Source organism: Meles meles, chromosome 8, assembly GCF_922984935.1.
Source record: "Meles meles chromosome 8, mMelMel3.1 paternal haplotype, whole genome shotgun sequence".
NCBI classification, from domain to species: Eukaryota; Metazoa; Chordata; class Mammalia; order Carnivora; family Mustelidae; genus Meles; species Meles meles.
Genome location: NC_060073.1, coordinates 61,668,909 through 61,696,434, shown reverse-complemented (window position 1 = coordinate 61,696,434; position 27,526 = coordinate 61,668,909). Strand labels below are relative to the sequence as shown.

At 43.2% G+C, this 27,526-nt stretch overlaps 1 protein-coding gene across 6 annotated transcripts in view; it reads left to right on the top strand.

The window, feature by feature from the left end:
- P4HA3 (prolyl 4-hydroxylase subunit alpha 3) overlaps nt 1-26,533 on the top strand; it is a 38,776-nt gene extending 12,243 nt beyond the window's left edge. For 2 of the 6 annotated variants that reach the window (XM_046015241.1, XM_046015245.1), the window contains 10 exons: nt 714-863; nt 6,504-6,555; nt 8,445-8,608; nt 8,850-9,026; nt 14,030-14,094; nt 15,575-15,734; nt 20,049-20,111; nt 23,552-23,620; nt 25,003-25,099; nt 25,904-26,533. In XM_046015241.1, coding sequence (XP_045871197.1) covers nt 714-863; nt 6,504-6,555; nt 8,445-8,608; nt 8,850-9,026; nt 14,030-14,094; nt 15,575-15,734; nt 20,049-20,111; nt 23,552-23,620; nt 25,003-25,099; nt 25,904-25,974 — 1,068 coding nt within the window. In that variant the 3' untranslated portion in view covers nt 25,975-26,533. Of the gene's footprint in view, nt 1-713; nt 864-6,503; nt 6,556-8,444; nt 8,609-8,849; nt 9,027-14,029; nt 14,095-15,574; nt 15,735-20,048; nt 20,112-23,551; nt 24,909-25,002; nt 25,100-25,903 lie in introns of those variants that run through there. The other 4 variants (XM_046015246.1, XR_006819966.1, XM_046015243.1 and 1 more) reach the window with 4 other exon arrangements.
- Nucleotides 26,534-27,526: the final 993 nt, after the last annotated feature.

Below are 27,526 nucleotides of genomic sequence, written 5' to 3'. Positions count from 1 at the left end.
AGGCAGAGAGAGAGGAAGGGAAGCAGGCTCTCCACTGAGCGGAGAGCCCGATGTGGGACTCGATCCCAGGACCCTGAGATCATGACCTGAGCCGAAGGCAGCGGCTTAACCCACTGAGCCACCCAGGCGCCCCCGGCAGTATCTTTTTAAAAGACTGACACGCACAACTCTAACTTAGCCCATGCTACCTTTTGAAGTTCATTTCCTACTCCTCTTCACCTTAGGCTATAACACAGTGTCTGACTTGAACACAAGTTGCTTTTGGCTCTGTTTCTGCCATTCCCTCACTTTAAAATGTTCTTCCTCTCAATCTCTGCTCATTGAAATCCTTTTCTTTCTTCAGGGGAGGCCTACCTCAGATGCCACTTCTTCCATGAAGCCTTCTGAGATTCCCAAGTCTCTCCCTTCTCTGCCTCCATGACATATTACGCATTTTTCCTTTGAGTATTCGTGCATTTTGCCTAGTATTACAGTTAACTGAGTTCATATCTCTCTTCTCCCCATATTATAAGTTCCTTAAATGCAAGAACCCTTGTGTCTTCACTACATCTAGAACAATGCATTGGATATAATGGATGGTTGATAAATGGAATTTAAATGAATTTGAGATGAAAACTTGCCTGCTTGTGTTCTATAGGCCCTCTCACTCTTTGTTATTTCCTTTCCTCTACCTGTGGATTCAGGCTTAATGATGGTACTTATGTTACCTACAGGTGGCGTATGACATGGGGGATTACTACCATGCCATTCCATGGCTGGAGGAGGCTGTCAGTCTCTTCCGAGGGTCTTATGGAGAATGGAAGACAGAGGATGAGGCAAGTCTAGAGGATGCCTTGGATCACTTGGCCTTTGCCTATTTCCAGGTAAGGGAGTAAGGGAGGCTCACTACTTTTATCACAATAAATATAGTGCTTTATATCTGCTTGACAATTCCCTACACATTTTCATGTCTCTCAATTTATTTCATCTTCCCAACAGGACCAAATGTGAGTCAAGCAGGGCAGTTGTTTTATTATTTCCATATTTCACATGTGAGTAAACTAAATCTCCAAAAAATTCCTAACTTGTCACGAAGTTCATAGAGCTGGGATTAGTGCCCAAGTCTGTCTTACTCTTAGTCCAGTGCTCTTTCCAGTGCCTTGACTGCTTTAAAACCATTGTCTTCTGTGTAGGAGGCAGGCTCCCACCTGTAGTGCAGCAGGGGCATTGACAAATGTCTAACGGGTTCATAGTTGATGTAGAGCACTCTTTTACACTGTCAGCAGCTCCTGTCTTCTCACAGGTGTTCTGTCGTGATACTGCCATTATCCAAGGAAGAAGTATGATTGTTATGGTAGGGGCCCAGGGCAGGCTGTCCCAATATGAGCCACTTTGGCATAAAGATTACTTTGAGTTAAAAGTAATCAAAACCCAGCAGATGCAGGAAAAGCACTCTGCCTCCTTGCAACTGCCAAGTTTATGTTGGAAAGGAGAGTCTGTAACAGGCAGAAAGCTATTAACAGAGACTCCCCTTGACCTAAGAACTCTGCACAATAGGGCAACCATGTTTCTCCAAACATCTCCCTTCACCTTCTTGCTGATGAACTTTCTTCCCCTTGTGTCCTCTGATTCGACCCTTCTTAACTCATAGAAGCTTCATGTTGCCTCACTGTCTTTAGAATTTTGTGTCTGTGTGGATGCCCCATACATGTGCCTACTACATTTGATTTTATCCTGTTAATCTGTCTCATGTCAAATTTAATTCTATGTCCAGCTAGAAGGACCATGGGCAGAGGAAGGACTTCCTCCCCGACATTATCCTCTCCCATCTGCCGCTGAGTCCACTTATAACTATGACTAGTGTCTGGCTATCGAGCTGGTGTCACTGGTTCGTAGTGACGCTCAGCGCCTCCCCCAGGGATTGCTTTTCCTTGACACTTGACCTATGAGCTGTTGTAGATCCTCTCGTGGAAGCTCATTTCCCTGAATAGGGCGATCTGCCGTTGTTTTATATAGCTAATCCGTTTCCCACCAGAATTGTATAGTCTTCAAGAATAGACTGGAAATACAGTTTACAGAGCCAATTCCTTAGACTTCCCAAAGCTAATAAACCATTTCTGCTCCCTACATTCCTTTCTCTTTCCCCCCTTTCCTGAGAAAAGGGAGGAGGACATGGGTGGTCCAAACCCACATGTTGCTGCCAAAACAGATTTATTCTCAGAGTAGCAAATGGGCCTGTTCCTCTCATGGAAGTTGTTGGTAAGTGGGTCTTTGTTGTAAGACTTTCCAGGGTGCTCTTCCTAATGCGCCTGCTCAGTTGCTCAATTGCTGTATTAAAGCTCTAATAGAATCACTGTGGTACAACAAAGGCAAGAAGAAATTGGGTTTTAATAGAGGAAGAAAACGGAATTGACACAGAGACTAGGAGAAGATAAACTCAAGCAGCTTACCCTGAGAGACAGAGCTTCAAATGCAGTGCCTGAGGACTGGTTTTGGCTTTTTTGCCCTCTGATGACTCAGGTTTCTCCTCCGCTCACTGGTAGACTCTCCCTTTCCACAATTGTGCTTTGTCTGGTAATTTTTATTCATCTCACAAGGCATAGCTCAAATGTCACCTACTTTGTGAAGACTTCCTCAATTCTCCTCAGACTTCTCAGACTCCTTTGTGCTCTTACAACACATTTTTTTACATGACAGTAATAGAACACATCAGGCATTGTCTCATAGACAGTTATGATTCCCTTTTTAGCCCTTACAAATTTGGGATAGTTGTCCCTCTGTGGATCTTTCATTATCATATAAAATATGTGATATATAATTATTTATACTATGAAAATATTATATGTAATATATAATATCATATAACATATAATACTTATATAATAGTTTTTCATGATATATTTTAGTAAAAAATTATTTCAGTAATTTTTAATGAGAGATAGTTGCGTAGTGATTAAACCACAGGCTCCGAAGTCAGACTGACCTGGGTTCAAATCTTTAAAAGGTGAATAATAATGATGCTGTTAGAAAGTGGGGGGAGCAGGAAGTAATTCTTTAATCTTCTGAGCGCTTGGCTGAGACATCCTTGCAATAAAAAACAGATTAATAAGAGGAAAAATACACTAGAGGTGGGGCGGAAGAATGAGAAACTCCTTGAAGTGGCCTCAGCCTCCACCTTAAATACCATTTCCAGCTAAATACAGTAGAAAGAAAGGTGTGGGGGGGAGGCCAATTTTGGTGGGTTACCAGGAAATGCCAACAAGGGTAAGGTTGTTATGCAGATTTAAGTGAGCTTTCTCCGTTGATAAGATTCTCTTGGGATTCAAGGGCCTGAGTGGTGTAGTTGGTTAAGTGGCTGACTCTTGGTTTCACATCATGTGGTGGTCTCAGGGTCTGAGATCAAGCTCTGTGTCTGCCTCCATGCTGGGTGCGGAGTCTGCTTGAGCCTTCTCTCCATTTCCCTCTGCCCCCACCCCCCACTCACACACGCTTTCTCTCTCTCTAAAATAAATAAATATACCTTAAAAAAAAGATTCTCTTGTGATTCAGAGTCATCCTTCTTTTCCAGGTACACAGAGGGAGACACAAATGGAGGACTCCTTTATAAATACAAATTTCTCTCCCAAAAGGGTAGCTTCTCTGGTTTTCAGAGCTTCTCCCATGTCTGCCATTTCTCAAAATAATTAGCTCAAAGTAATCCTTATGCCAAAGAGGCATATTTTGGGATGGCTTATTTTGCTCCCCTTCAATACTCACCTCAAAGGGTTGTCGTGAGGAACAAATGAGCTAATACATGTAAAGCACTTAACACTGTTCATGACATGTGCACTCAACAAATGTAAGCTATTATTATATTATACACTACAAGCGTACATTCACCTTGTTCATGTAACATTATATAGTGTACACATTCCATTCAAAAATAACTCTTTTCTTTTTTCTTTTTTTTTTTTTGTAAAGACTTTCTTCATTCATTTGAGAGAGAGAGAGCACAAGCAGGTAGAGGAGCAGAGGCTAAAGGAGAAGCAAACTCCCCACTGAGCAGGGAGCCCGATGTGGAGCTTGATCCCAGGACCCTAGGATCATGACCTGAGCCAAAGGCAAACGCTTAAATGAGTCACCCAGGTGCCCCAAATGTAGCTTTGTTCTTGATAAAATCTAATTTTATCTCATGAAAGAGCCCTTGAGTTTTAAAAATATGTAAAGTTGTATTTTAGTTCTCTTCATCTCAAAAGAGTCTGAAAAGCTATAACCTTGAGTTATTAATCTGACGTTACCAATACATTACTTAAGTATCCCTCTGTTAAGTATTGAACAGAGTAACTAATGGTATTAAATAACTGCAAACAATCTATATGTCTAGGTCATCTGTGATATAGCTTTTAGGTAGAATGAAATGCAGCTATTAAAAATGTGGTCTCTATATACAAGAAAATAGTATTCAGCCTTAGGAAAGAAGGAAATTCTTAGGGTTGCCTGGGTGGCTCAGTCAGTTAAGCATCTGCCTTTGATGCAGGTCATAGTCTTGTGGTTCTGGGATTGAGCCCTGTGTCAGGCTCTGTGTTCAGCATGGAGTCTGCTTCTCCTTCCCCCTCTCCCTCTGTGCACGCTCTCGCTCTCTCTCAAATAAATAAATAAATAAAATCTTAAGAAAAAAAAAGGAAATTCTGACACATGCTACAACATAGATGAGCTTTGAGGATATTATGCTAAATGAAATAAGCCGGTCACAAAAAGACAAATACTGTATGACTGCACTTATATGAAGTATCTAGAGGAATCAAATTTATAGAGACAGAAAGTAGAATAGTGGTTACCGGGGACTAAAGGAAGGGGGCAATTGAGAGTTGTTTGTTGGGCCCAGGGTTTCAGATTTGCAAGATGGAAAAATTCTGGGGATTGACTGCACAACAATGCGAATGTAGTTAATATAACCAAACTGTACACTTAGAGATGGTTAAGATGAAAATTTATGTTGTGGGTTTTTTTTCTTTAAGATTTTTAAAATTTATTTGACAGAGAGAAATACATCGAGAGAGGGAACACAAGCAGGAAGAGTGGGGGAGGGAGAAGCAGGCTTCCTGCTGAGCAAGGAGTCCTATGCAGGGCTTGATCCAGGACCCTGGGATCATGAGCTGAGCCGAAGGTAGATGCCCAATGACTGAACCACCCAAGCTACCTGTTGTTGTTGTTTTTAAGAATCATGTATATATTTAAGAGAGAGAGAGGAAGAGAGCATAAGTGGGAGGGTCAGAGAGAGATGGAGAGAATCTGTCTCAAGCAGACTCCATACTCAGTGTGGAGCCGCTCGAAGGGTTTAATCTCATGACTGTAAGATCATGGCCTGAGCTGAAACCAAGAGTCAGACACTTAACCAAATGCATCACCCAGGTGTCCCTAAGTTGTGTGTTTCTTACCACAGTTAAAATATGCCATCTTTGAAGACTATGAAATGATATAAAAAGTCCCCCTGATGACAATGTAGAGTAAAACAATCAGGATATGAAAATGTTAACAAATGTGAATGTGTACACGCTATACCTCATCTAAAGTGCTCGGAGCCCCTGGGTTTCAACAGAGCATTTCTTTTCCTGTCTCTTATGTTTCATAGTGTGCTTATTGTTGCTTTTATTTATTATTAAACATGAATTTTTTTAAAGGCTTTGTTTATTTGAGAAAGCGAGCACAAGCAGGGGAGCAGCAGAGGGAGAGGGAGAAACAGGCTCCCCGCTGAACAGGGAGCCCGATGCAGGGCTTGATCCCAGAACCCTGGGATCATGACCCAAGCCAAAGGTACACATCTGACCAACTAAGCCACACAGGTGCCCTAAAACATGAATTTTTAACACGGAACAATGAAATAACCAGAAGGATATATGATTCTATCAGTTCATCATCATTCCTTGGCACCCAGGGCAGGATGGGAGCCCACCTACACTGGGTTTTTTCCCCAGTTTGTCTGGAAAGCCCCTGTGTACTTCTGAACATGTGTAGCTCAAGGTCAATGGCAGTGGCAAGGAGAGGTCATTACTATGCAGTGGGAATGTTTCAGGTTTAGTTCTTCCTTTGGCTCCCTCCTGCTACCTTCATAGACTATAGGAAGGACTGAGCCTGGAGAACAAATTATATTTTTACTAGGGTTTTTATAGTTTCATGTTAAAATTAATAATGAAATATACCAAAATAACACCACCTTCCAGTTATGTGGTTTTGCATGCTTTAAGATTTGAGGCACTTTAAGAAAGTTTATTTTCATTTATGTTTCTGCCTTCCCTGGTAAGGGTGGGAATGAGTCATTTGTAAAATGAGGACACTGAGGAGACCTGAGTTGCATTAGGGCTGAAAATCCTGAATTAGAACCGAGAAGCTGTACATTTCTAGTCTGCTGCTCATTTCAATGAGTCTTATTGTCTACTGGTGGTAAGAGTATTTTATATATATTTTTTAAATCCATTTAATGATTTGGTCAAAGAAGATACCCTCAGTGTGGCTAACGCCGCATTTTCTTTCTTTTTGTTTTATAGGCCGGCAATGTTTCGTGCGCCCTCAGCCTTTCCCGAGAGTTTCTTCTCTACAGTACGTAATGATAGAAGATGAATGAGCCACGGCTCTGATTCACTGGGAAATCCCTTCTGCTCCTGGCCCTTAAACCCTGCAAGGAAAAGACAGATATGTGTTTTTATTTCTCTAATTTTATAATCCAAGCCACATTTCTAATTTTGGATTGAATCTTACTTAGCTACTGATCAATATATCAGGGGGAAGTTTTTTGGTTTGTGGGAAAATACTAAGGAGGTATCAGTCTGTCCCTTTCCTCTTCCACTCGCAGCCGGGTATGCATTAGTGCTGCTCCAGTGGGGAACAAGGCCAGGACTGGGCGCGCATGAAGTCAGTGAGAGCTGTGTGTGCAAGGGGAGTGACTCCGTGGGATTACTTATTTTGGCTTTTCCACAGAGATATCAGTTCTTCCTTTAAACCAGAGCTCACTTGGCCATCAAGCACCCTGCTCGGTTAGTGCAGGGTTCAGCTTTGACCCTTCTCACACAGCACATCACCAGAGTAGAACAGGAGCAAGATTTCCCAGCCTAGTTCTCTGCTTTGATTTTTTTTAGTTAAAATTTTGGTGGAAGCTGGCTTCCCAGGTTTTCCTTTAATAAGATACTGAGACACTAAAGTAAGTAAATAATCACTGTGATATTTTAATATTTATAAAGTGTTTCACATAGGACTTCACAGTTGTATGTATTTATTGCTTTTTAATGAATCCATTTAGTAATTCGGGTAACTGGGCAAACAGTAGGATGCGGAAGTAGCCATATGGTCTGAAGACATGTGGGTAATTACTACAGGCAAAATGATAACCCAGCCCTTCTTTCTTTATGTTTGGCTATTAAAATTTCTGCCTGTCCCAGAGAACCCAAACCATGTGCGGTTACAGGTGGAATAGGACAAAGCAAATTGAGATTACCAGTTCCATTTCTGGCTTTGTAGTATTTTCACATTTTTGGGGTTTTGGGTCATTACTTCTATTCTCCCAAATTTCATTTTGCCTCTTGTTACAAAAGGTTGGTAACTTTTGCCAGGGTGGTGGTGGTGGTGGTAGTTAGAGGCACACTGAGCTCCCCAGAGAACGATGCTTTGGGATCATTAGAACAATCCAGCATGTCCTTCTGAGAGGCACTAAAACTCAGGCACAGAGACTAGCAGGCCATGTGTAGCTGCCAGCCCATGGACTTCTTATAGACACAGTGGGCACCAACAGGTGGGCACAAATAAGACACAAGACCCCTGTGGGAATCCAGGCTAGAACCAAAGCCTAGAACCCCTCTCACACTGTACTGCTCTGTATGTAGGCCAGTTGGGAATTTTGAAGGATCTCATACACTGGGAAACAGATTAGCTTTTCACTGCTCTAGGGAAGAATAGGTTGGGTCTCTCTGCTTTAGGATCTGGCTCTCTGGACTTCTCTTTCATGGCATTTACGGGTTTCATTGTGAGTAGTTATTTAATGTAGCTTTTCTCCATTAGGCTCCAAACTCTGGGAGGTTAGCCTCTAACACAGTACCCAGTCCCTTATAGATTTTCACTGAAGATGTATTGAATGGGTAAATGAATAAAGGAAGGAAGGAAGGAATGAGTGAAGCTTCTTCCTAATCCATAAAACTTACCATCACACTATCCTAGAGTGCCATCCTTATGATCCCTTGATCTAACAGTGTTAAGTACCACTTTCCTTCCCAAAGTCCTTTGCACCCTCAGATCTACCAGACCTAACCCAATCTTTCTTAATACAGGTACTCTTCTGGGAGTGAGGGCCTTATATCTTCCTGTGCATGGACACGGGAGCTTTTCAGGGTGGCCAGTGGCTGGTTGTGTGTGACTGGAAAGCTATAGGAAACCTTGGCAGCACTCCCTGAGACCATTGTTTGTTAATCTGTATTATTCCTTGCTCTGATTTCTTCCAGGCCCAGATAATAAGAGGATGGCCAGGAATGTGTTGAAATATGAAAAACTTTTGGCAGAGAGCCCCAACCAGGTGGTAGCTGAGGCTGTCATCCAGAGGCCCAATGTTCCCCACCTGCAGACCAGAGACACCTACGAGGGATTATGTCAGACTTTGGGATCCCAGGTAGGATTCCTCAGGGAAAGAAAAAGGGGGAATCGACTTACCCAGAGAAAGAGAAGGTAGCATTGGAATGATGTGAGGGGAAAAGACTGATGCATTAGAAATGTAAAGCTCATTTGGACAGCATCAGAATGAGCACATTCTCAATCTCCCACATACCAGTTTTTTTATGCCATAGTTCCTTACATTGGCTTCTTCTCCTAAACGCTTCATCTCTTATACTGACTCTAGACTTTCCTTCCAGCCTATTCACTACCAGATCCCTAGCCTTTACTGCTCTTATGAGACAAATTCAAGCCCCTACCTGCTGCTCCAGCCCATCCGGAAGGAGGTCATCCACTTAGAGCCCTATGTTGTTCTCTACCATGACTTTGTCAGTGACATGGAGGCTCAGAAAATTAGAGGGCTTGCAGAACCATGGGTGAGTATCCCCAAAGCTTGCCAAGAACTTCGCTTTGTGTCATCACATGCCTGGAGTTCAGGAATGTGAGAACAGTCAGCCTGAACAACTATAACACTTTACCAGTCCAGGAATTCAAAATGCCAGCCATTCCATAAAACAAATCAGTGGTGAAAAAAATCACAGAAGTCATTGCTTTTGGAGGGAGGGGATTGGCTGGGGAAGGGGACAAGGGCATTTTCTGGGATGTTAAAAATGTGCCCTCAATATCTTGTTAGGGATGTGGAGTACATAGCTGTGTACATTTGTGAAAATTCAGCAAATGGTACACTTGAGATCTGTGCATATCATTATATGTAAATTTAACCAAAAAAAATCAAAAGGACCCCTCCTCCCCAATGTCAATCATTCCACATAATGGGTAGAATTTTTTTTTTTTTCAATGGGGGAAGTGGTGGACAAGGAGTGATATCCTAGTGCCAATTTACAGAATTTCAGAGAGGAAAGATTATCTAGTTTAGCTAGATTATTTTGTTAAAGAGGGAAAGGGACTTGATGAAGTTCAGGCAGGTAGCTGGAGCCAAACTTGGAACTTAGTACATTGATGGCTGCTCTGTTATTCTGCCTTCTCATATCGCCTTAGGCTAAGTTATGGTCAGTAACAAATGGCCCCCACATCTCAGACACAACAACAACAAAGTTTTGCTGCTTACTTACACTATGTGTCTGTCTTGGTCTGGCTGCAGTTGGGGGTGGCAGAACGGTCTTCACTTGGAGACCCCGCTTGACAGAGCTGCCTATATTTGGGACGTCTCCAGTCTCACAGGAGACAAAGACAGAGATGGCAAACTACCAGCTGGCTCCTAAAGCTTCTGCCTCTGCCCTGTCTCATTGGTTGAGACAAAGCTTGGGGCCACCGCTGCAGTCAACAGGGAGAGTGTGTCTAATGCTCCTACAGGGAAGGCTCTTTGAGCTGCGGTGCCAACCTTGATGCCAAGGGGAAGAGGACATTTAATCCTTGCCCAGGAAGGATGGCAGATATTTAGAAAAATAACACACCGACCTCATCAGTATAAGCATGCCACCTCTTTAGATGGCTGTTTCAGAATTCCTTATGTCATCATGCCCTTGAGGGTGCCCTGTTCATCCAAGTGGTCGTTTGATGACTTGTCAAGAGAACCGAGCCTGCTGTGCGCCAGACACTGCACCGGGTGCGGGACATTCGCAGAGGTATACTACTGGCCCTTTTTCTGTAGGAGCTCACAGCATTATGGGGGAAAACGGATATTTACAGTCCGTGGTGCTGGGCGCCCTAGCAGAGATGTGTGCAGGGAGCCGTGCGTGCTATGGCGGCAACAAAAAGTGAGCCGAAGAGCAGATGGAAAGGGAGGGAAAAACAGGGAAGGCTTCCCGGTGGATGTGAAATTCATCAGAGTAACAGGGTGGCAAAGGGTATGGGAGGAAGACAAAACAATACGTGCAAAGACGCCACACACATGCTGTGTGTTCAGAGAACGGGGTGCAGGTTGCTGGCGCAAGCATGCAAGGGTTGGGGCGGGAGGTGATCGGAGATGAGGCTAAATGAGGAGACACAGTCAGGAAGTGTCATAAATACTGTGCTGGGAGCTTGCATTTTATCCCAGAGGCAGCGGGGAGCTCTTGGACAGTTTAAACAGGAAATTGGCTTGATCAGGCCTGTTGATTTTAAGGAAGATTCTGACAGAAGACATGGATTGGAGGGACAAGAGTAGCAATAGTCATCTCATCCAGGAGCTCCTCCAGTGAGGTCTGGAATCTTTGTGCAATTTTTGAGAGCATTAAGCTCCACTGGTCTATTGGAACAAAGTACCTTCAACAGCTTTGGCATCTCAGTGAGCCAGGGGTAGTATTTGGCCAGCAGCTACTTTTTCCTTAGAACAACTCTGTTGTCGTCGTAGCAGGACAGGCAGTCCACCCCGCAGTCCGTCGGGGCCAGGTCGTCTATTTGGCAGGCAAAGACTTTGTCACTCTCCCTCTGCCCAGAAGCTGATGTGGAGACGTTGATCTCTGTCTGGTCTTGGGCTTTGCCAGCAATGAGCCTCGGCTCAGAGGGTGGGGCTGCCGCATGGAAACTAAATTCAACCCAAGCTACTGAAGCCTCCTGTCCTGAGGCTTGAATTTATTCCATCTGCTTCCCATCCCAAACACTGCTCTCTTGTCACTTCTCCCTCTATCCACATCCCACCCATTCTTAAAGACTCCTTTAAGAATGCCTCATGCCTCTCTTTGCCCACTAGCCCCATCACTCTCCACTTACGTGGATTCTTTCAGTAGGAACATTTTTTTTCAGAGCACTTCTTGGGGCCACATATAATAACCTCTCTCTTTTTTGAACTCAAAGCTTTTGTGACCAGCTGTCTGGTATTTAATTTTTTTCATTTATTCTACCATTTTTGTGTTGTCTTGTATCACTAGCTATTTCAAGAGTTAGCATCCTGCCTCCTCAACTAGATTATAATCTAGGAGGGATCATAGGCCGTCCTTGAAATGTATTACGCCATGTATTACGCCCATTGCAGCCAGAGTACTGTTTAAGAGGTTGCATCTCACCACATCAAGCCCTTGCTTTAAACCCTTGAATGTTATAAAGCTCCTTGGTCTGCTGCTGTTGGCCCCTCCACAGCTTGTGCCCTTGCACTTGATGCCCCATACACACTGAACAACTTGGATCTCTATGAACAGGGCATGCTTCCCTCAACCTCTGTGCACACTCTTCTCTCTGCCTAAATCACTCTCCCCTTCGCTTCTTTTCACCTGTATGATTCCATTTGTCTTTTGGGTATCCTGGAAAGCCTTCCTGTTCCTCATAAGGGACGAGATGCTCCTTCTTAATATTCTCTTAGTGGCCTGGACTTGTCCATTACGGCTCCATTACATTATTTATGTCTGCGCCATATGTTGTATTTCCAGTGCCCAGCATGGTGCTCAGCACAGAGAACAACCAGTAGATATTTGTCCCCAGAAGTGAATGACTTGCTGGTGTACAATAAATAAGGGTTAAAGGAGTTAAGTCTTTTTTTTTTTATTTTTTTTTATTTGACAGACAGAGATCACAAGTAGACAGAGAGGCAGGCAGAGAGAGAGAGAGAGAGAGGGAAGCAGGCTCCCCGCTGAGCAGAGAGCCCGATGCGGGACTCGATCCCAGGACCCTGAGATCATGACCTGAGTCGAAGGCAGCGGCCTAACCCACTGAGCCACCCAGGCGCCCCTAAAGGAGTTAAGTCTTAATGGGGACGAGGATGGAATGGAGATTCCCTAGGATTTTTCTTTAAACCACTGATGTTACCCTAGAAGAACATAAGGTAGCAACTCCTCTAAGAACCTCTCCTCTCTCCTCTGTGAGGGGTTCAGGGGAGGATGCTGAGTGAAGGACTAGACAGAGGCATTATCAGTCGCCTACTGATTCCCTGCATCCTGATACCATAGGAGAATAGGCTGAAAGGAACCCCCAAGAAGGTGTTGTTCACATGCTGCATTTTATAGCTGGGGAAACAGGTTCAAGGAAACAAAGAGACTTTTGAGACTTTTCCAAATTTGTCTACCTGGGTTAGCAGCAGGAATAGTAATATGATAGACGCCTCCAAGAAGGGAAAGGGTGTGTGTCTTGTGCAGTTCATTGCCCCGTGCTCTGCTCTGACAGCATGTGAAGCTCCAGGGCTGGATCATTGGCACAGGACTCTGGTTCAGTCATTCACTCATTTGCTCCGTTCACCAATATTGAGCACCTACTCCTTGCCAGGCTTCTCTTGACTCTAGGGACATAGCACTGACAAAAGACTTGCTCTCATGGAGCTGACATTTTGATGACAGATGCAGAGGTAGACACATCCTTATGTAAATCTTTCTCTTTCCGTACCTGGTACAGTGCCTTTGCAGTTAGAAGCCACTGTAAATAAAAAGAATTTAAAATTTGTATCTAGACATTCGGAACAAAACAGAAACATTTAGTGAAATTGGTTACATTGAACCTGTTTGGGATTTTTTCCCCCCACATAGTCAGGGAGGTTGCAGCAAAACAGGTTTTGATTCTTTGTAAAGAAGGGTTTTGTCACAGTTGTTCAGGCGAGTGGGCTACACCTGAGGGTGGAGTTTCCTCCCTGGAGGTGTTCAGTTAACATGACAAACACCAGGTGCTTACCGTAGGCCAGGCCCTGTGCCACTGGGATACAAAGATGAGGGAGAAGCAGCCCCTGTTCTGACAGAACTCACAGTCCCAGATGCAGAAGGGATTCAAATACCACTTTATTTCAGTTCAGCAAGCAAGGTTATTTTCTTTTTTTTTTTTTTCCATTTTATTTATTTTTTCAGCGTAACAGTATTCATTCTTTTTGCACAACACCCAGTGCTCCATGCAAAACGTGCCCTCCCCATTACCCACCACCTGTTCCCCCAACCTCCCACCCCTGACCCTTCAAAACCCTCAGGTTGCCCCAACCTCCCACCCCTGACCCTTCAAAACCCTCAGGTTGTTTTTCAGAGTCCATAGTCTCTTATGGTTCGCCTCCCCTCCCCAATGTCCATAGCCCGCTCCCCCTCTCCCAATCCCACCTCCCCCCAGCAACCCCCAGTTTGTTTTGTGAGATTAAGAGTCATTTATGGTTTGTCTCCCTCCCAATCCCGTCTTGTTTCATTTATTCTTCTCCTATCCCCCTAACCCCCCATGTTGCTTCTCCATGTCCTCATATCAGGGAGATCATATGATAGTTGTCTTTCTCCGATTGACTTATTTCACTAAGCATGATACGCTCTAGTTCCATCCACGTCGTCGGAGGTTATTTTCAAGTCAGATTTTTTGGTCACTTACTAGCTTTTGTTTTTGAGATCAATAGCTAGCACTAAATTAGTAGCATGTGCAAAATATTTTAAATCAGGGAGGAACTGGCGATTGTTAGATTTACTTTGAAGAGAGGGGCATGTCTGTGGAAATAATGGAGTCCTTCCCTTCACATCATGACTTGTACTTTCTCTTACGGCCTCCACTTCAGCTACAGAGATCTGTGGTGGCGTCAGGGGAAAAGCAGTTGCCAGTGGAGTACCGCATCAGCAAAAGGTAAGAGGGGTCCTTCCTTGACAGGGACTCTGGTCATACTTGTTGCCTGCCCTTGGGCCTGTGGCACAGCTGACCGAAGGTCAGCAACAGCCATTCAGAGATGCTGCTAGAGAACCCATAGTTCGTGTTTATGTCTGGACATTCTTGTTGAGAGGAAGAAATTTCCACTCCCCTTACCCACGTCTGTTTCACAGGTTGTTACAGGATCTGAGGACTTAACGAGGAGGCCCTTAGGGAAAGACTTGACAAAGCTTCTATGCTGGGATCCAGAATTAGGTGTGTAGATGTTCTCCTCACCAGGATTGCTTTTCCAGAGAATTCAGTTCTATTCCCATTTGGAATTTGACTTTATAAGGTTCCATTCCTGCCTCCTGACTCATATTCAAAGCATGACTTGCCAACATTCAGGCAAGAAGGGGGGCTGGAATCTCTGGACCTGATGGCTTCTAGAGGCAGATTCAGCTGTAAGAGCCCAGCTTTATTCTCTCTGCTTAGCTCCTGCCCCCACCCCCCTACAGTCCCTGATTTGTATTATAAAGACAGTACTTATGATCAGTAAGAGGATGAGTCCCCATCAGAGCCATGGGAGACAGTGACAACAGCATCTTTGGGGAGAGGCCAGACCTGAGAATGAGTGGATAGTTTTGTTTTCTGGGAAGTGAGGTGAATAATGAAAGCTTTGATTCAGAATCATTTGGCTTAACCTTAAACTTCTTTGGTCTGGTACATTTAGTGACCTTGTATACTAGGAATTATAGGAAGGTCCAGAGAAAATCTGACCTTCTGCTTAGATTCATTGCCTTTTTTTAAAAAAAAAGATTGTTTATTTATTTGACAGACAGAGATCACAATTAAGCAGAGAGGCAGGCAGAGAGAGAGCAAGGGAAGCAGGCTCTCTGCTCAGCAGAGCCCCATGCAGGGCCTGAGCCGAAGGCAGAGGCTTTAACCCACTGAGTCACCCAGGCGCCCCTAGATTCATTGCTTTTAAGGGAGTAGGTGGTATTCTTTTTACTTTTCAGGTGAAGAACCTGAGACCCCCACTGCCTCCTCTTTTTTCCCTGCCATCACTCTGTATCCCTTTGAATTTTGGTTCTGTTTTCACAACTTCACTGGAACTGATCCTTCAGAGGTCACCAGTGAACTTGTCACGAAATCACTTTCCTGCCCATGAACCTTCACTTACTATCTACCACCCGCAAAGACCAGTTTTATGACCATGGCATCCTCAGCTTTTTACATTATGTCCTGAACGTACTTTTCCAGCCTTGTCTCCTATTACTTCTTTCACAGACAAAATGCTCCCACACTTGCACAGACTGAATATTGTTATACCTCCATGTCTGTGCTTATGCTGTTTCTTCAGCCTGCCTTCTTCCTTCCTTCCATCTTTCTTTCCGGCAGTTGATACAACTCATTCATTCACAGACATAGACATTTCTGGCATCAAATCATTGATGCTACAACCTGTGGTGTATTTTAGTGCCTGGCTGAAGGACACCGTTGACCCCCTGCTGGTGACCCTTGACCATCGCATTGGTGCCCTCACGGGACTTGATGTCCAGCCTCCCTATGCAGAGTATCTCCAGGTGGTGAATTATGGAATTGGCGGTCACTATGAACCTCACTTTGATCATGCTACGGTAACTATGGGGTCCGTGATCAATCTCCTGTGGTCGGGAACCAGGGTATTATTTATTTCTCTAAGGCAGAGCCCTTATAATGCTCTCAGGGAATAGCAAGTGAAATCTTAGAACAAAGGCTTTTGTTCCAGGAAGGTCTGAAAACCTTGGTTTCAAGCTGATTGCTGCTGACTCATTTCCTTTTGGGCCACCAGCCCCCCTTTCTAAAATTTGCTAGTGGGAAGAAGAATGTGGCCTGTCATGAAGTCTTCTGTCTCACTTCACCCAGGGACTTCCCAGTGAAGATTGTCCTTCTTCCAGTCACTTTCTTTTTCTCATCATCTCAACTGCCCATCTTTACTGATATGTGCTTAGCAAATAATTTTTGAGGATTTAAAGGTCTCCCCAGAATTGATCTGTAGATTCAACCCAAACTTTATCAAAATTATCCGAGGCTTATTTTTATAGAAATTAATAAGCTGATCCTAAAATGAATACGGAAATGCAAAGGACCCAGGACAGCCAAAATTTTGAAAAACAACAAAGTTGGAGGACACACTCTACTTGATTTCAAAATGTAATATAGATCTACAGTAATCAGGGCCATGTGGTATTGCTATAAGGATAGATACATAGGTCAGTGGAACAGAACAAAGTCCAGAAATAAACCCACACATTTATGGTCGATTGATTTTTGACAAAGGTGCCGAGGAAATTCAGTGAGGAGAAGATAAACTTTTCAACAAATGGCTGAGACAATTGGATATCTACTTGCATAATAACAACAATAACAACAACTTTAGACCCTTACCTCATACCATATGCAAAAGTTAATAAAGCATGATCCATAAAAGAAAAATAAAAAGTGATAAATTGGACCTCATCAAAATTAAAATCATTTTCTTTTCTTTTTTAAAAGATTCTATTTATTTGGGGCACCTGGGTGCCTCAGTCATTAAGCATCTGCCTTCGGCTCAGGTCAATGATCCCAGGGTCCTGGGATCGAGCCCTATATTGGGCTCCCTGCTCGGCGGGAAGCCTGCTTCTCCCTCTCCCACTCCCCCTGCTTGTGTTTTTCAGAGAGAGAGAGAGAGAGAGAGCGCACAAGCATGGGGAGCAGCAGGCAGAGGGAGAGGCTGAGCAAGGAGTCTGATGCAGGACTTGATCCCAGAACCCTGGGATCATGATCTGAGCAGAAAGCAGCCACTAACCAACTTAGTCACCCAGGTGTCCCTAAAATCAGTTGCCTTTCAAAAACACCATTAAGAAATGAAAAGAGAGGGGCGCCTGGGTGGCTCAGTGGGTTAAACCGCTGTCTTCGGCTCAGCTCATGATCTCAGGGTCCTGGGATCGAGTCCCGCATCGGGCTCTCTGCTCAGCGGCGAGCCTGCTTCCCTCTCTCTCTCTGCCTGCCTCTCTGTCTACTTGTGATCTCTCTCTGTCAAATAAATAAATAAATAAATAAATAAATAAATAAAACTTTAAAAAAAGAAATGAAAAGAGAATCCACTAACTAGAAGAAAACATTTACAAATCCTGTATCTGATAAGGGACTTGTATCCAAAATATATAAAGAACTTAAAATTCAATAATAAGACAATTCAGGGGTGCCTGGGTGGCTCAGTGGGTTAAGTGTCTGCCTTTGGCTCAGGTTATGATCTCAGGGTCCTGGGATGGAGCTCTGCTTTGTCAGGCTCCATGCTCAGCAGGGTGTCTACTTCTTCCACTCCCTCTGCCCTAACCCCATACTCTCTCCCTCTCTCTCCTTCAAATAAATAAATAAAATCTTTTTAAAAAAGACAACTCAAGGGCGCCTGGGTGGCTCAGTGGGTTAAGCCGCTGCCTTCAGCTCAGGTCATGATCTCAGGGTCCTGGGATCGAGTCCCACATCGGGCTCTCCGCTCAGTGGAGAGCCTGCTTCCCTTCCTCTCTCTCTGCCTGCCTCTCTTGTGATTTCTGTCAAATAAATAAATAAAATCTTTAAAAAAAAAAAAAAAGACAACTCAATTTTTATGTATCTACCTAACCTATCTATCTATCTATTTATCTGGGCTCTACAACCAACATGGGGCTCGAACTCACAAACCTGAGATCAAGAGTTATGTACTTTATTAGCTGAACCAGCTAGGAATCCCATGACTCAGTTTTTTAAAATGGGATTATTTGAGTTAATATTTGTAATAATGAAGTAAGATAAATGAATGGCTAATAAGTATGTGAAAATATGCTCAATGTCATTAGGGAAATAGAAATTAAAACCACAATGAGATGGCACCACATTTCTATTACAGTGGTTAAATAAAGATCATGTCAAGTGTTGGTGGAGATGTGGAGGAAATTGAACTTTCATACATTGCTGATACATCATACATCATACATTGCTGATGGGAATGTGAAATGGTACAGGCACTCTGAAAAATAGTTTGACAGGTATTTTTTTAAAAGATTTTATTTATTTGAGAGATAGAGACTATGAGCAGGATGAAGGGCCAGAAGGAGAGGGAAAAGAAGACTCCCTGCTGAGCAGGGAGCCTGACAAAACAGGGCTCCATCTCAGGACCTGGGATCATGACCTGAGCTGAAGGAAGATGTGTAAGCAACTGAGCCACCCAGGTGCTCCAGTTTGGCAGTTTCTTAAAAAGTTAACATACACCTACATATAATGCAGTCATTCCACTCCTAAGTATTTTACCCAAGGGAAAAGGAAATAGGGGCGCCTGGGTGGCTCAGTGGGTTAAGCCTCTGCCCTTGGCTCAGGTCATGATCTCAGGGTCCTGGGATCGAGCCCCACATCGGGCTCTCTGCTCAGTGGGTAGCCTGCTTCCCTCTAACTCTCTGCCTGCCTCTCTGCCTACTTGTGATCTTTGTCTGTCAAATAAATAAATAAACTCTTTATTAAAAAAAAGAGAGAAAAGGAAATATATGTCCATACAAACACTTGTACAAGAATGTTTATAACAGATTTATTGGTAATAGTAAAGAATTATAAACAAACCAAGTGCTCATCAACAGATGAATGGATAAACAAATTTTTCTATATTTACAGAATGGAATACTACTCAGCAATAAAAAGGAATGAACTACTGTTGATACATCCAACAATACAGATGAACCATAAAAACTCTATGCTAAGGGAAAGAAGCCAAACAAAAAAAGACTACATATTTTATGATTCTGTTTATATGAAATTTCTAGAAAAGGCAAGACATAGAAAGGACATCACTGATTGCGTGGGGTTGAGGGTAGGATGAGGACTGACTCCAAACTGACATGGGGGAACTTTTTAAGCTGAGGCAAGTGTTCTAAAATTGCATTGTGGGAGGGCTGCACAACTATTGAAATTTACTAAAACTCCCTAAAAAATACTCTTACAGTAGGTGAATTTTATATGTAAATTATATCTCAGTTAAACTGTTCTATGAAAGAAGAGTGTGTTTCTTTACCAAATAATTGGGAACTCCAGTCTTACGACTTAGTCTTCCTATAGAATAAGTATCTGTAATACTGTATCTACTAATTCCTTTATTTCACTGAACATGAAGTTAACCTTCTATAGTACTTTCACAACTGACAAACAATTTTTTTTTTTCCTAAAGATTTTATTTATTTATTTGACAGAGAGAGAGTGAGAGATCACAAGCAGGCAGGCAGAGAGAGGGGGAAGCAGGCTCCCCGCCGAGCAGAGAGCCCGATGTGGTGCTCCATCCCAGGACCCTGAGATCATGACCTGAGCTGAAGGCAGAGGCTTAACCCTGTGAGCCACCCAGGCGCCCCTGTCAAACAATTCTGTTTGATTGGTATAGTTGACCCTTGAACAACATGAGCCGACCCCTTGCACAGTCAAGAATTTATATATAATTTTTGACTCCCCAGAATTTAACTACTGATAGCCTACTGTTGACTAAAACCCTTATCAATAACAAACATGTGTTGATTAACACATTTTGTATATGTTTAATATATGGTAATCTTACAGTAAGGTAAGCTATGTAAAAGAAAATGTTACTAAGAAAATCATAAGGAGAACACATTTACAGTACTCATTGGAAAAAAAAAACCTGCAAGTGGACCTGCACAGTTTAAACCCATATTATTAAACCCATATTATTTAAACCCATATTATTCAAGGATCAACTGTATATAATTCACTTAAATGAGTATCTAATAAATTAGTAAAAGGAAAAAAAGGTAAGTGAACACCTGCCAGCAAGGGTATGGCTCAAGGCTTCTCCCATCTGTGACCTCCCCATTTTTCTCCCTGTATTATGTTGGAATCCTGACTGTCACTGTGGTGCCATCTGCATAAAATAATGATATGTTCTACTTTTGTCTCAGTCACCAACCAGCCCCCTGTACAGAATGAAGTCTGGGAACCGAGTTGCAACATTTATGATCTATGTGAGTCTTGCTTTGGATGACTAGGGCTTCTTATTTAATGAATATGCTACTTTTATTTTATGGTTTTCAAAAGCAATAGCAGACATTGATTTTACCTGATACAGCACAAAAATCTCTGAGACTTTTGTGACTTTCATATAGCATTTTTATTAGGCACTATAGGAGATAAATAGAAGTCAGAGTTCCTGCTCTCAAAGAGCTTACAGTGCATAGACTTAAATATGACCTTGTCATAGGCAGTGATTAGGATGGGAAGTAGGGTTACACTGAGGCCTGGAGATCCTAGGGCCTGACCAACACAGGAAGGGGATGTGAGTCTCTCTCTTTGAGGTCGCATAAAGGAGAGTGCTAAGATTACAGGAGGGAAAACAGGGATGTCTACGGAGAAATTCAGTAAGTGTTGCTGTCTTAGTGTAGTGAAAATTCTCTCTCCTATCTCCCCATAAAATTTGCATTATACCCCCTTAACAAATAAACTGGCCTCCTCTCCTAATTTCTGACCTGATCCTAGGAATTGAACCTAGTTGCTATTATCTCCCCTACCCACTTCCCTGCAGATCACACAGGTTTACTTCATCTTTATGGGCCAGTCATAATTTCAGTCGTCTGTCACTTAAATTTTAAGAGGTGTATGTGTGACTGTTAACTGAAGGGATAAACTTGTTAATAGACGGGCTCTACGTAACACCCAAAGATGAAGTCCTGCTTTCAGGTTTATTAGAGTAGCACACCCCCACCCTCTTTTCTCAGTATGGGAATAGCATTCCTTCCTTCCTCAGTGCTGTGTTGTCTCTACAATGCAGCCAAGAAAGGACAACCAGAGGCCATGCTTTATGGTCTGTAATGCTGGTGATTCCATTGTAGTTCTTCCCGTGACTCGGTTTTATACTTTCTGCAGAACCAGAAGGCTGCCACTTCCAGTGGTATCTGGCCTCAGGTGGTCATTCTGGATGTTCTGATCAGGCAGAGAGGGATGTCAGCTCTCCAGGCAGGGGGCATGTCCTATATCAGCAGCTGGTTGCATCTCTGATGACTCAAGACAGCATGGGAAGTCACAGGCAGTGAAGAATATTGGTATCAGGCAAAGAAAAGGACATCTACGGGCCAGTATCTTTCTTTTCTTTACCTCCCTAATACCTCCTACCACTGGTTCCCTGGTTACCAAGGCCCAGTTGGTAACCAGTTGGTAGCCTATGGTAAGGGTAGCATGGATGCAAGAGCCCTGCAATTTTAAATGGCAAATGTAAGTGTGTGTATGTGGACGGAGGTGAGTATACACACATGTGTGCGTGTACATTTGCGTACAAGCATTTGTGATAGTGGAATGGAATACACTTAGGGTTAGTTGGCCTAATTCTGGTTCTGTCACTTAATATGCAGCTCCAGCACAAAACACTTCAATTCTTTGAGCTTGTTTTCTTGTCCTGCACCTCTTCATTGGGTTGTCATGAGAATCTGATGAGATAATATAAAGGGACATCACGCTGTAAAGTTTTATCCACTAAGTTTTGATCATTGCATCCCACCAGCAGGTATAGGACTCCTTAAAGGGCCATTGGCATCGAGAGGCCTAGGAAGTGCTAGTTTATCCCAGTTCTTTCATCTTCAGGTTGAGGTAAAGACCGTTAACAAACATTTCTAACGGCAAACATTAAGTTTTTTGGAGAATCTAAGAGTAATACTGTAGGGAGAAAATAATCTATAAGATGGGCAGAGGACTGAGCTGAAATCAGGGTAGTAATTTTTTGTTCAAATTGGAGATAAGATCAGCTCCAGTACAAAAAAGTGAAAGGTTTACTTCCACTCCACTGATCTCACAATCCTGCCCAGGGGAGGGGCTTCATAGCACACAGGTCCGGTTCTCTTTTTAATTTGTTTGATAAGTCATTCCTTCCTGCCACACTGCAAAACCACAGGTAAAGGAACACAGGAAAGTTTAGGCTCCCACTGCATATCTTGCTTACACCCATAGTTGCTGACAACAGTAGTTAGAATGGAATCGTCCCCTTTAGTTACCTGAACACAAGGAGCAAACTGTTGCTCTCATCAACCTTCCCAAGTGGCTACAGAGGAAGCCATGAAATGCAAAATATCACCACTGCCTTCAGTTCAGCTTCCTCTACCAGCTGTCAATTTCCTAACTCCTACCACGTGAATGTGGTGGGATCCACAAACGTTCTGATAGAAAGGGTGAGAAAAGACTGGCTCTGTCATGCTGCACTGCTGGTGAGAAAATAATTTAGCATTATGTATCAAAAGTATTCAAAGTATGCATACATTCTTGACTCAGTAATACTGATGGTCCAGACTCTTTCTTATGAGAACAGTTAAAATGAAGGAAAAAAAAAGATTTTACTCACTAAGAGTTACTTATAATAGCAAACATTTGGAAATAACCTGAATGTTCAAGGGTACAGCATAAAGATTGTGAGCAGGGACTCTAGTTAGCATAGGCTCAGTTCAAATCGGGCTCAGTCACAGAAGAGTGATGTGACCTTTTGTTAAGTACTTAATCTCTCCCAAGACTCAGTTTTCTCTCTGTAAAATGTGAATTGTAACAGTGACGATTCTAACTTAAAGGACTGTTGTGATGAATAAGTAAGATAATATACCTCTAAGGACTTAGTAGAATGTCTAGCATATAGGCAGTGCTGAATAAATGCCCGTTATTAGTATGTAAATTACAACAATGCCTTTTTTCTCGGTATGATGAGCAATATTTGTATTTTCCCATATTTTTATTTTTTAATATATTTCTTTGAAAATCAGAAAAAAACCTTCATAGTAAGAGAACATATCTATAATTCTAGAATGTACCAGTGGTGAAACTCCTTAGCTGAGGTTACCTAGAGTGGGATGACTGGCCTGGGAAACATGCCAAAGCTACAATCCGTGGTTCCTACAAGACCAACTTTGAAAACTAATTGTAATATAAACAGTGCTCTGTAAGCCACAGACATGATCCATTAGTGGGCTGTGAAATTAATTTAGTGGATGTGGCCTGCATTTAAGAAATCTGAACTAGAATAGAATAAAATAATATGGAAAATAAAGGGTATCTCATGTTGTAAGAATGTCTTATGAAACTTCTACTTGAGGAAGGTGTGTGTGTCTTGGGTTTTGATATAAACTGGATTTCTTCCAGAGGGTCTCAAACTTCAAATTGACCTACTGTAGCCCTCAATAAGGATATTAGCTGGAAGGATAAAGAAAGGGGGAGTTCCTAGAGGCTGTCCTCTTGTGGCCCTACAGGCAAACACTGATCCATGGAGTAGGCTCCCTTAATTCCTAAATTGAGTGATCATCTTTCAACAAGTATTTCTCCCAGAACTAGATAGGGGACCACAGGTAGGATTCTATGCAGAAATGAGATTAGATGTCAAGTAGGGCAGGGTTGGATAGTCAGGGGCTATTTCAATGCTGGCTCTTTGGCATTGTAGCTGAGCTCCGTGGAAGCTGGAGGAGCCACTGCCTTCATCTATGCCAACTTTAGCGTGCCTGTGGTCAAGGTGAGTGGGGGTCTGGTCCCTGCATATGGTGGTAGTAAGAGCGCAGAACTAACACCTGAGCTTCCGTGCTGTTTGTGCTTGCACGCTTCTTCCTGGGAGGAAGGATACAAAGATATTTTCCACCTGATTCTCAAAATCAAAGATAATTCCTCAGTTTAGGTGACCACACTTGTGCTTCTATTTTCAAAATTTTATCACTACTTATATTACAAGGAGATGATTACGTGTCTGCCTTCTCTATTACGATAGAACTCCTCAAAGGTAAGAACTCTCTTTTAGTGACCCTTGGATCCTCTAGAACAACTGGTCCCCTCAGGCATTCATTCAGTAAACACTGAGGTCTGAAAACACTGAGGGAGAGGAAAACTCATGGTCCTTGTCCTCCAGGGGCTCACAGAGAAGTTAACAGGTAGTAACAGAGCTGTGAGATCAAGTGAGGCACAGAGGAGGGCTGCCTGATAAAGAGGTTTCATTTCCCCCCAGTTTGAGACCCATCAAGCCTTTACCTAATTCAGGAATAAAATGAAGATATAGAAGTGAAACTGTGCCTATGAAGCACTTAGCACAGGGTCGGGCACATCATAAACATTGCCTAAGTAAATGCAGGGATCTAGGAATTCTCAGGGGATTGTTGTCTCTTCTAGACTTGGGAATGCAGAAGCTGTCAGTGCCTCCTGGAAGGCTCTTCCTTACCTTGGGCTTTGACTGCTTCTAATGGTCAAGGTTAAACTAAGTCTGTAGCAATTGTTGGGGGGGGGGGAGAGTTGTGCATAGTGGGGAAAAGGACATACAGGATTTGTCAAAATACCTGGGTTTGAGTTTTGACTTTGTGCCTTCTTAGCTGCATTACTTAAAGCCCCGAAGCCTCAACTTCCTTGCTGGTAAAGTGGGGAGTATGATAAAGCCTGCTTCCTGGGGGTATTATTAGTAAGTGCCTGAGGATGCTAAAGCATCTGAATTAAGTTCTTAATTGTATAAGGAATAGTTTATTCCATTTTGCGTTTTTTGCTGAGGGCCTCTCCTCTGGGATCCAGTGACATCATGTGTTCAACTTTCTCCTATCACTTGCCACACTGTCCTGTCCTGCTCTGTTTTTATGTCTATCTTCCTAGAAGACGGGCTCCTGAGAACAGAAGTGGATATGATTTATCTTTGTACCCTTAGGGCCTGGAGCAGAGTAGGCCCTCAATAAATTATGCATTCATGGGAGAATGGCAACTTATGCCATTTTGTGCCCTGTTATGCATGCTTTGCCCTCAATCTGCATGGATAGCTTTCTCGTTTAATGGTATGCATGCATTTGTCCTTAGTCATAGTCATGTACTTCTGAAGGACTAAAATTCTGGGCTGACCCTCTCTGGGGTGGGCTCTTTTGTTTTCAGAATGCAGCACTGTTTTGGTGGAATCTGCATAGGAGTGGTGAAGGGGATGGTGACACACTTCATGCTGGTTGTCCTGTCCTGGTGGGAGATAAGTGGGGTAAGGCCTGCCTTTCTGGGCACGAGAATGGGGGAGGGGTTCAGAGTAAAGTCAAATAGGAGAGGGATGGAAAATAGCATAGCCCTGTCATTCCAGAAGCTTCATTACGTGCTACTTAATACTGAGATGATCAAATTTGGCTTAGTTGCCCCCCACAGAATGGGAAGCTCTCACAGAGCAGGTTGTCAGTGAAAGTTTATTGACCTGATCAGATAAGCCTTGATTTCTGAGCACAGCTGAGGAGGAAAATGGTCCTGTGCCCCAGCCCTCTAACCCAGGGAGAGAACCATCAAGCCACTATGTGTCCCATTTAGTGCCTCCCCATGAGGAGATGGTCAAAGAAGAGAAATAGATAAATAACCAGCAGGTGTATTTATGTCATATATGTGTCCAAAAGCACTTAGTTCTTAAGACAGAAAAAGAAGTCGATCACAGACTCATGCTGAGATGGACATTGCCAAGAGAAGCCACTGCTTTTTTCTCATTGCACCAGGGGGAGGGTAGACTTTTAGGAGCTATATATGTAGAATGAAGACAGAGTGACCTTAGTACCCAAGTTTTGAAATTTAGTCTGTAGGAGACAGGACCTGTCAGAGATTTTTTCTAGGGGACAATGTCCCCTTTGCTGTTTCTCCTTGCTAGAAGCACCATCTTGTAAACTGTTGCAGGGCTGGGACTAGCGTGAGGCAAGTGAGTTGCCTAGGGTGCAGAATGTAAGTGACCCTTTCGTGACCCTGTGAGTGAGCATTGCTACTTGTTGTCTGCTCTGTTGAGCCTGTTCTCTTCTTCCCCATTCTCTCCCAGTGGCCAACAAGTGGATACATGAGTATGGACAGGAATTCCGCAGACCCTGCAGCTCAAGCCCTAAAGACTAAAATGTTGGCAGAGAGAAGCTGGTGGACTTTACAGAAAAGCCGGAAAAGTCCTGTGACTTTACAGAAAAGCCGGAAGCCAAAGGCAAGCCTAGGAGAGGAGAAAGGAGAGCTACCTTCTGGAGGAGGACTCGTCAGCATTGCTTGTTTCTTACAAAAGGAGGTGGTCTGTACCAGGGGATATCTGAGAATTCTTCTCAAATCATCAGTCAGAGTAGATGGGCAATACAAAGAAGGGGTTGAGGCCAGAAGGAGAAGTTTTGGGGGCTCAGAAACTCTATGATGGAAACGGAATATAGCAACAGTCCCTGGGGTTTGATCAATGGAGTTTTTGCCACTTTGAGCCTTGACCACGGCAGCCCAGAAGTGGCAATGAGGACACCTGCAGGAGGGAGCTAGCCTGACTCCCATGGCTTTCTGCCCTTCTCCCCACGGACTTCTCTTAAAGACTGAGCTGGGACTGTCTCTGTAGGAGTGTACCTCGTAGGATTTTTTGAATGAAACTTTCTTCTTTTTTATATGATGATTTTTAAATACAGCCATTAAAAACATTTACAAATCATTTTTCACAACCAAGAATATTCTTAGATAACATTGAGTTATATATATATATACACACACACATATATATATGTGAAAATGTATTTTTTTAAATTTATGCTATAATTTCAACTTGGCTTACCTCTCACCATTCCCCCCTCATTATATTCCAGACACATGACATTCTTTCTACTCCTACAACCACTGTGCTCATCGCCATCAGCATCATTCCCACCTTTCAGGTCTTTGCATTTGCTGCTCCCTTATATTCGCTCCATGCCCAAGCTCTTCTCATTATCCTACTCTGGGCTCAATGTCGCTTCAGACCTCTCTTCCCTGATCATCCGACCCGCCAGCCATTTTCTTTCATGTTACCTGTTTTATTTTCTTCATTCACATTTCTCAAGTTGAAATTACTCTGGTCATTTGTGGACAGTTGTCCTCCCTGCAGGGTGAGTGCTTTAAGGACCCACTATACTTTGTCCATGCTTCTATAATAGCCCCCATTGCACTGAATTTCAGTATTTGTTTCTTTGCCTGGCTGCCTGCACTAGATTCTGCACTCCTTCTTCCTCTTGGTATCCCCAGGAGGAGGTCTGGTTCAAATAAGTAGGCATTCAGCAAATATTTTTGGATAAATGAATAAAAAGGCATCTTTTGAGCTACACTTTGGAGGACTGGTAGAATTTTTATAGGTAGAGTCTAATGAGGAGAAGCATTTCCCGGCAGGACTCACATGAGCTAAGGCTGTATTGATAAGTGACTGTAATGTCTGAGCACTTGTGCACTTGAGCACATTCCAGGCAACTTGGCTCAGATTCCCCAACAGGGGCGGGAGTATGTATGTGTCTCGCTCACAAAGAAGGCACACAGTTAAGGGACTGGGTGGTTGGATGCTATGTTGCCTCTGCCATGTCCCTGCACCATGCATTTCAGGCTTTCTGCCTCGCAGAGCTTGTGGCCCCTAAGGAAAGGGTTCTGATGTGCTGATATCGTTTCCTCCGGGGCCCCAATG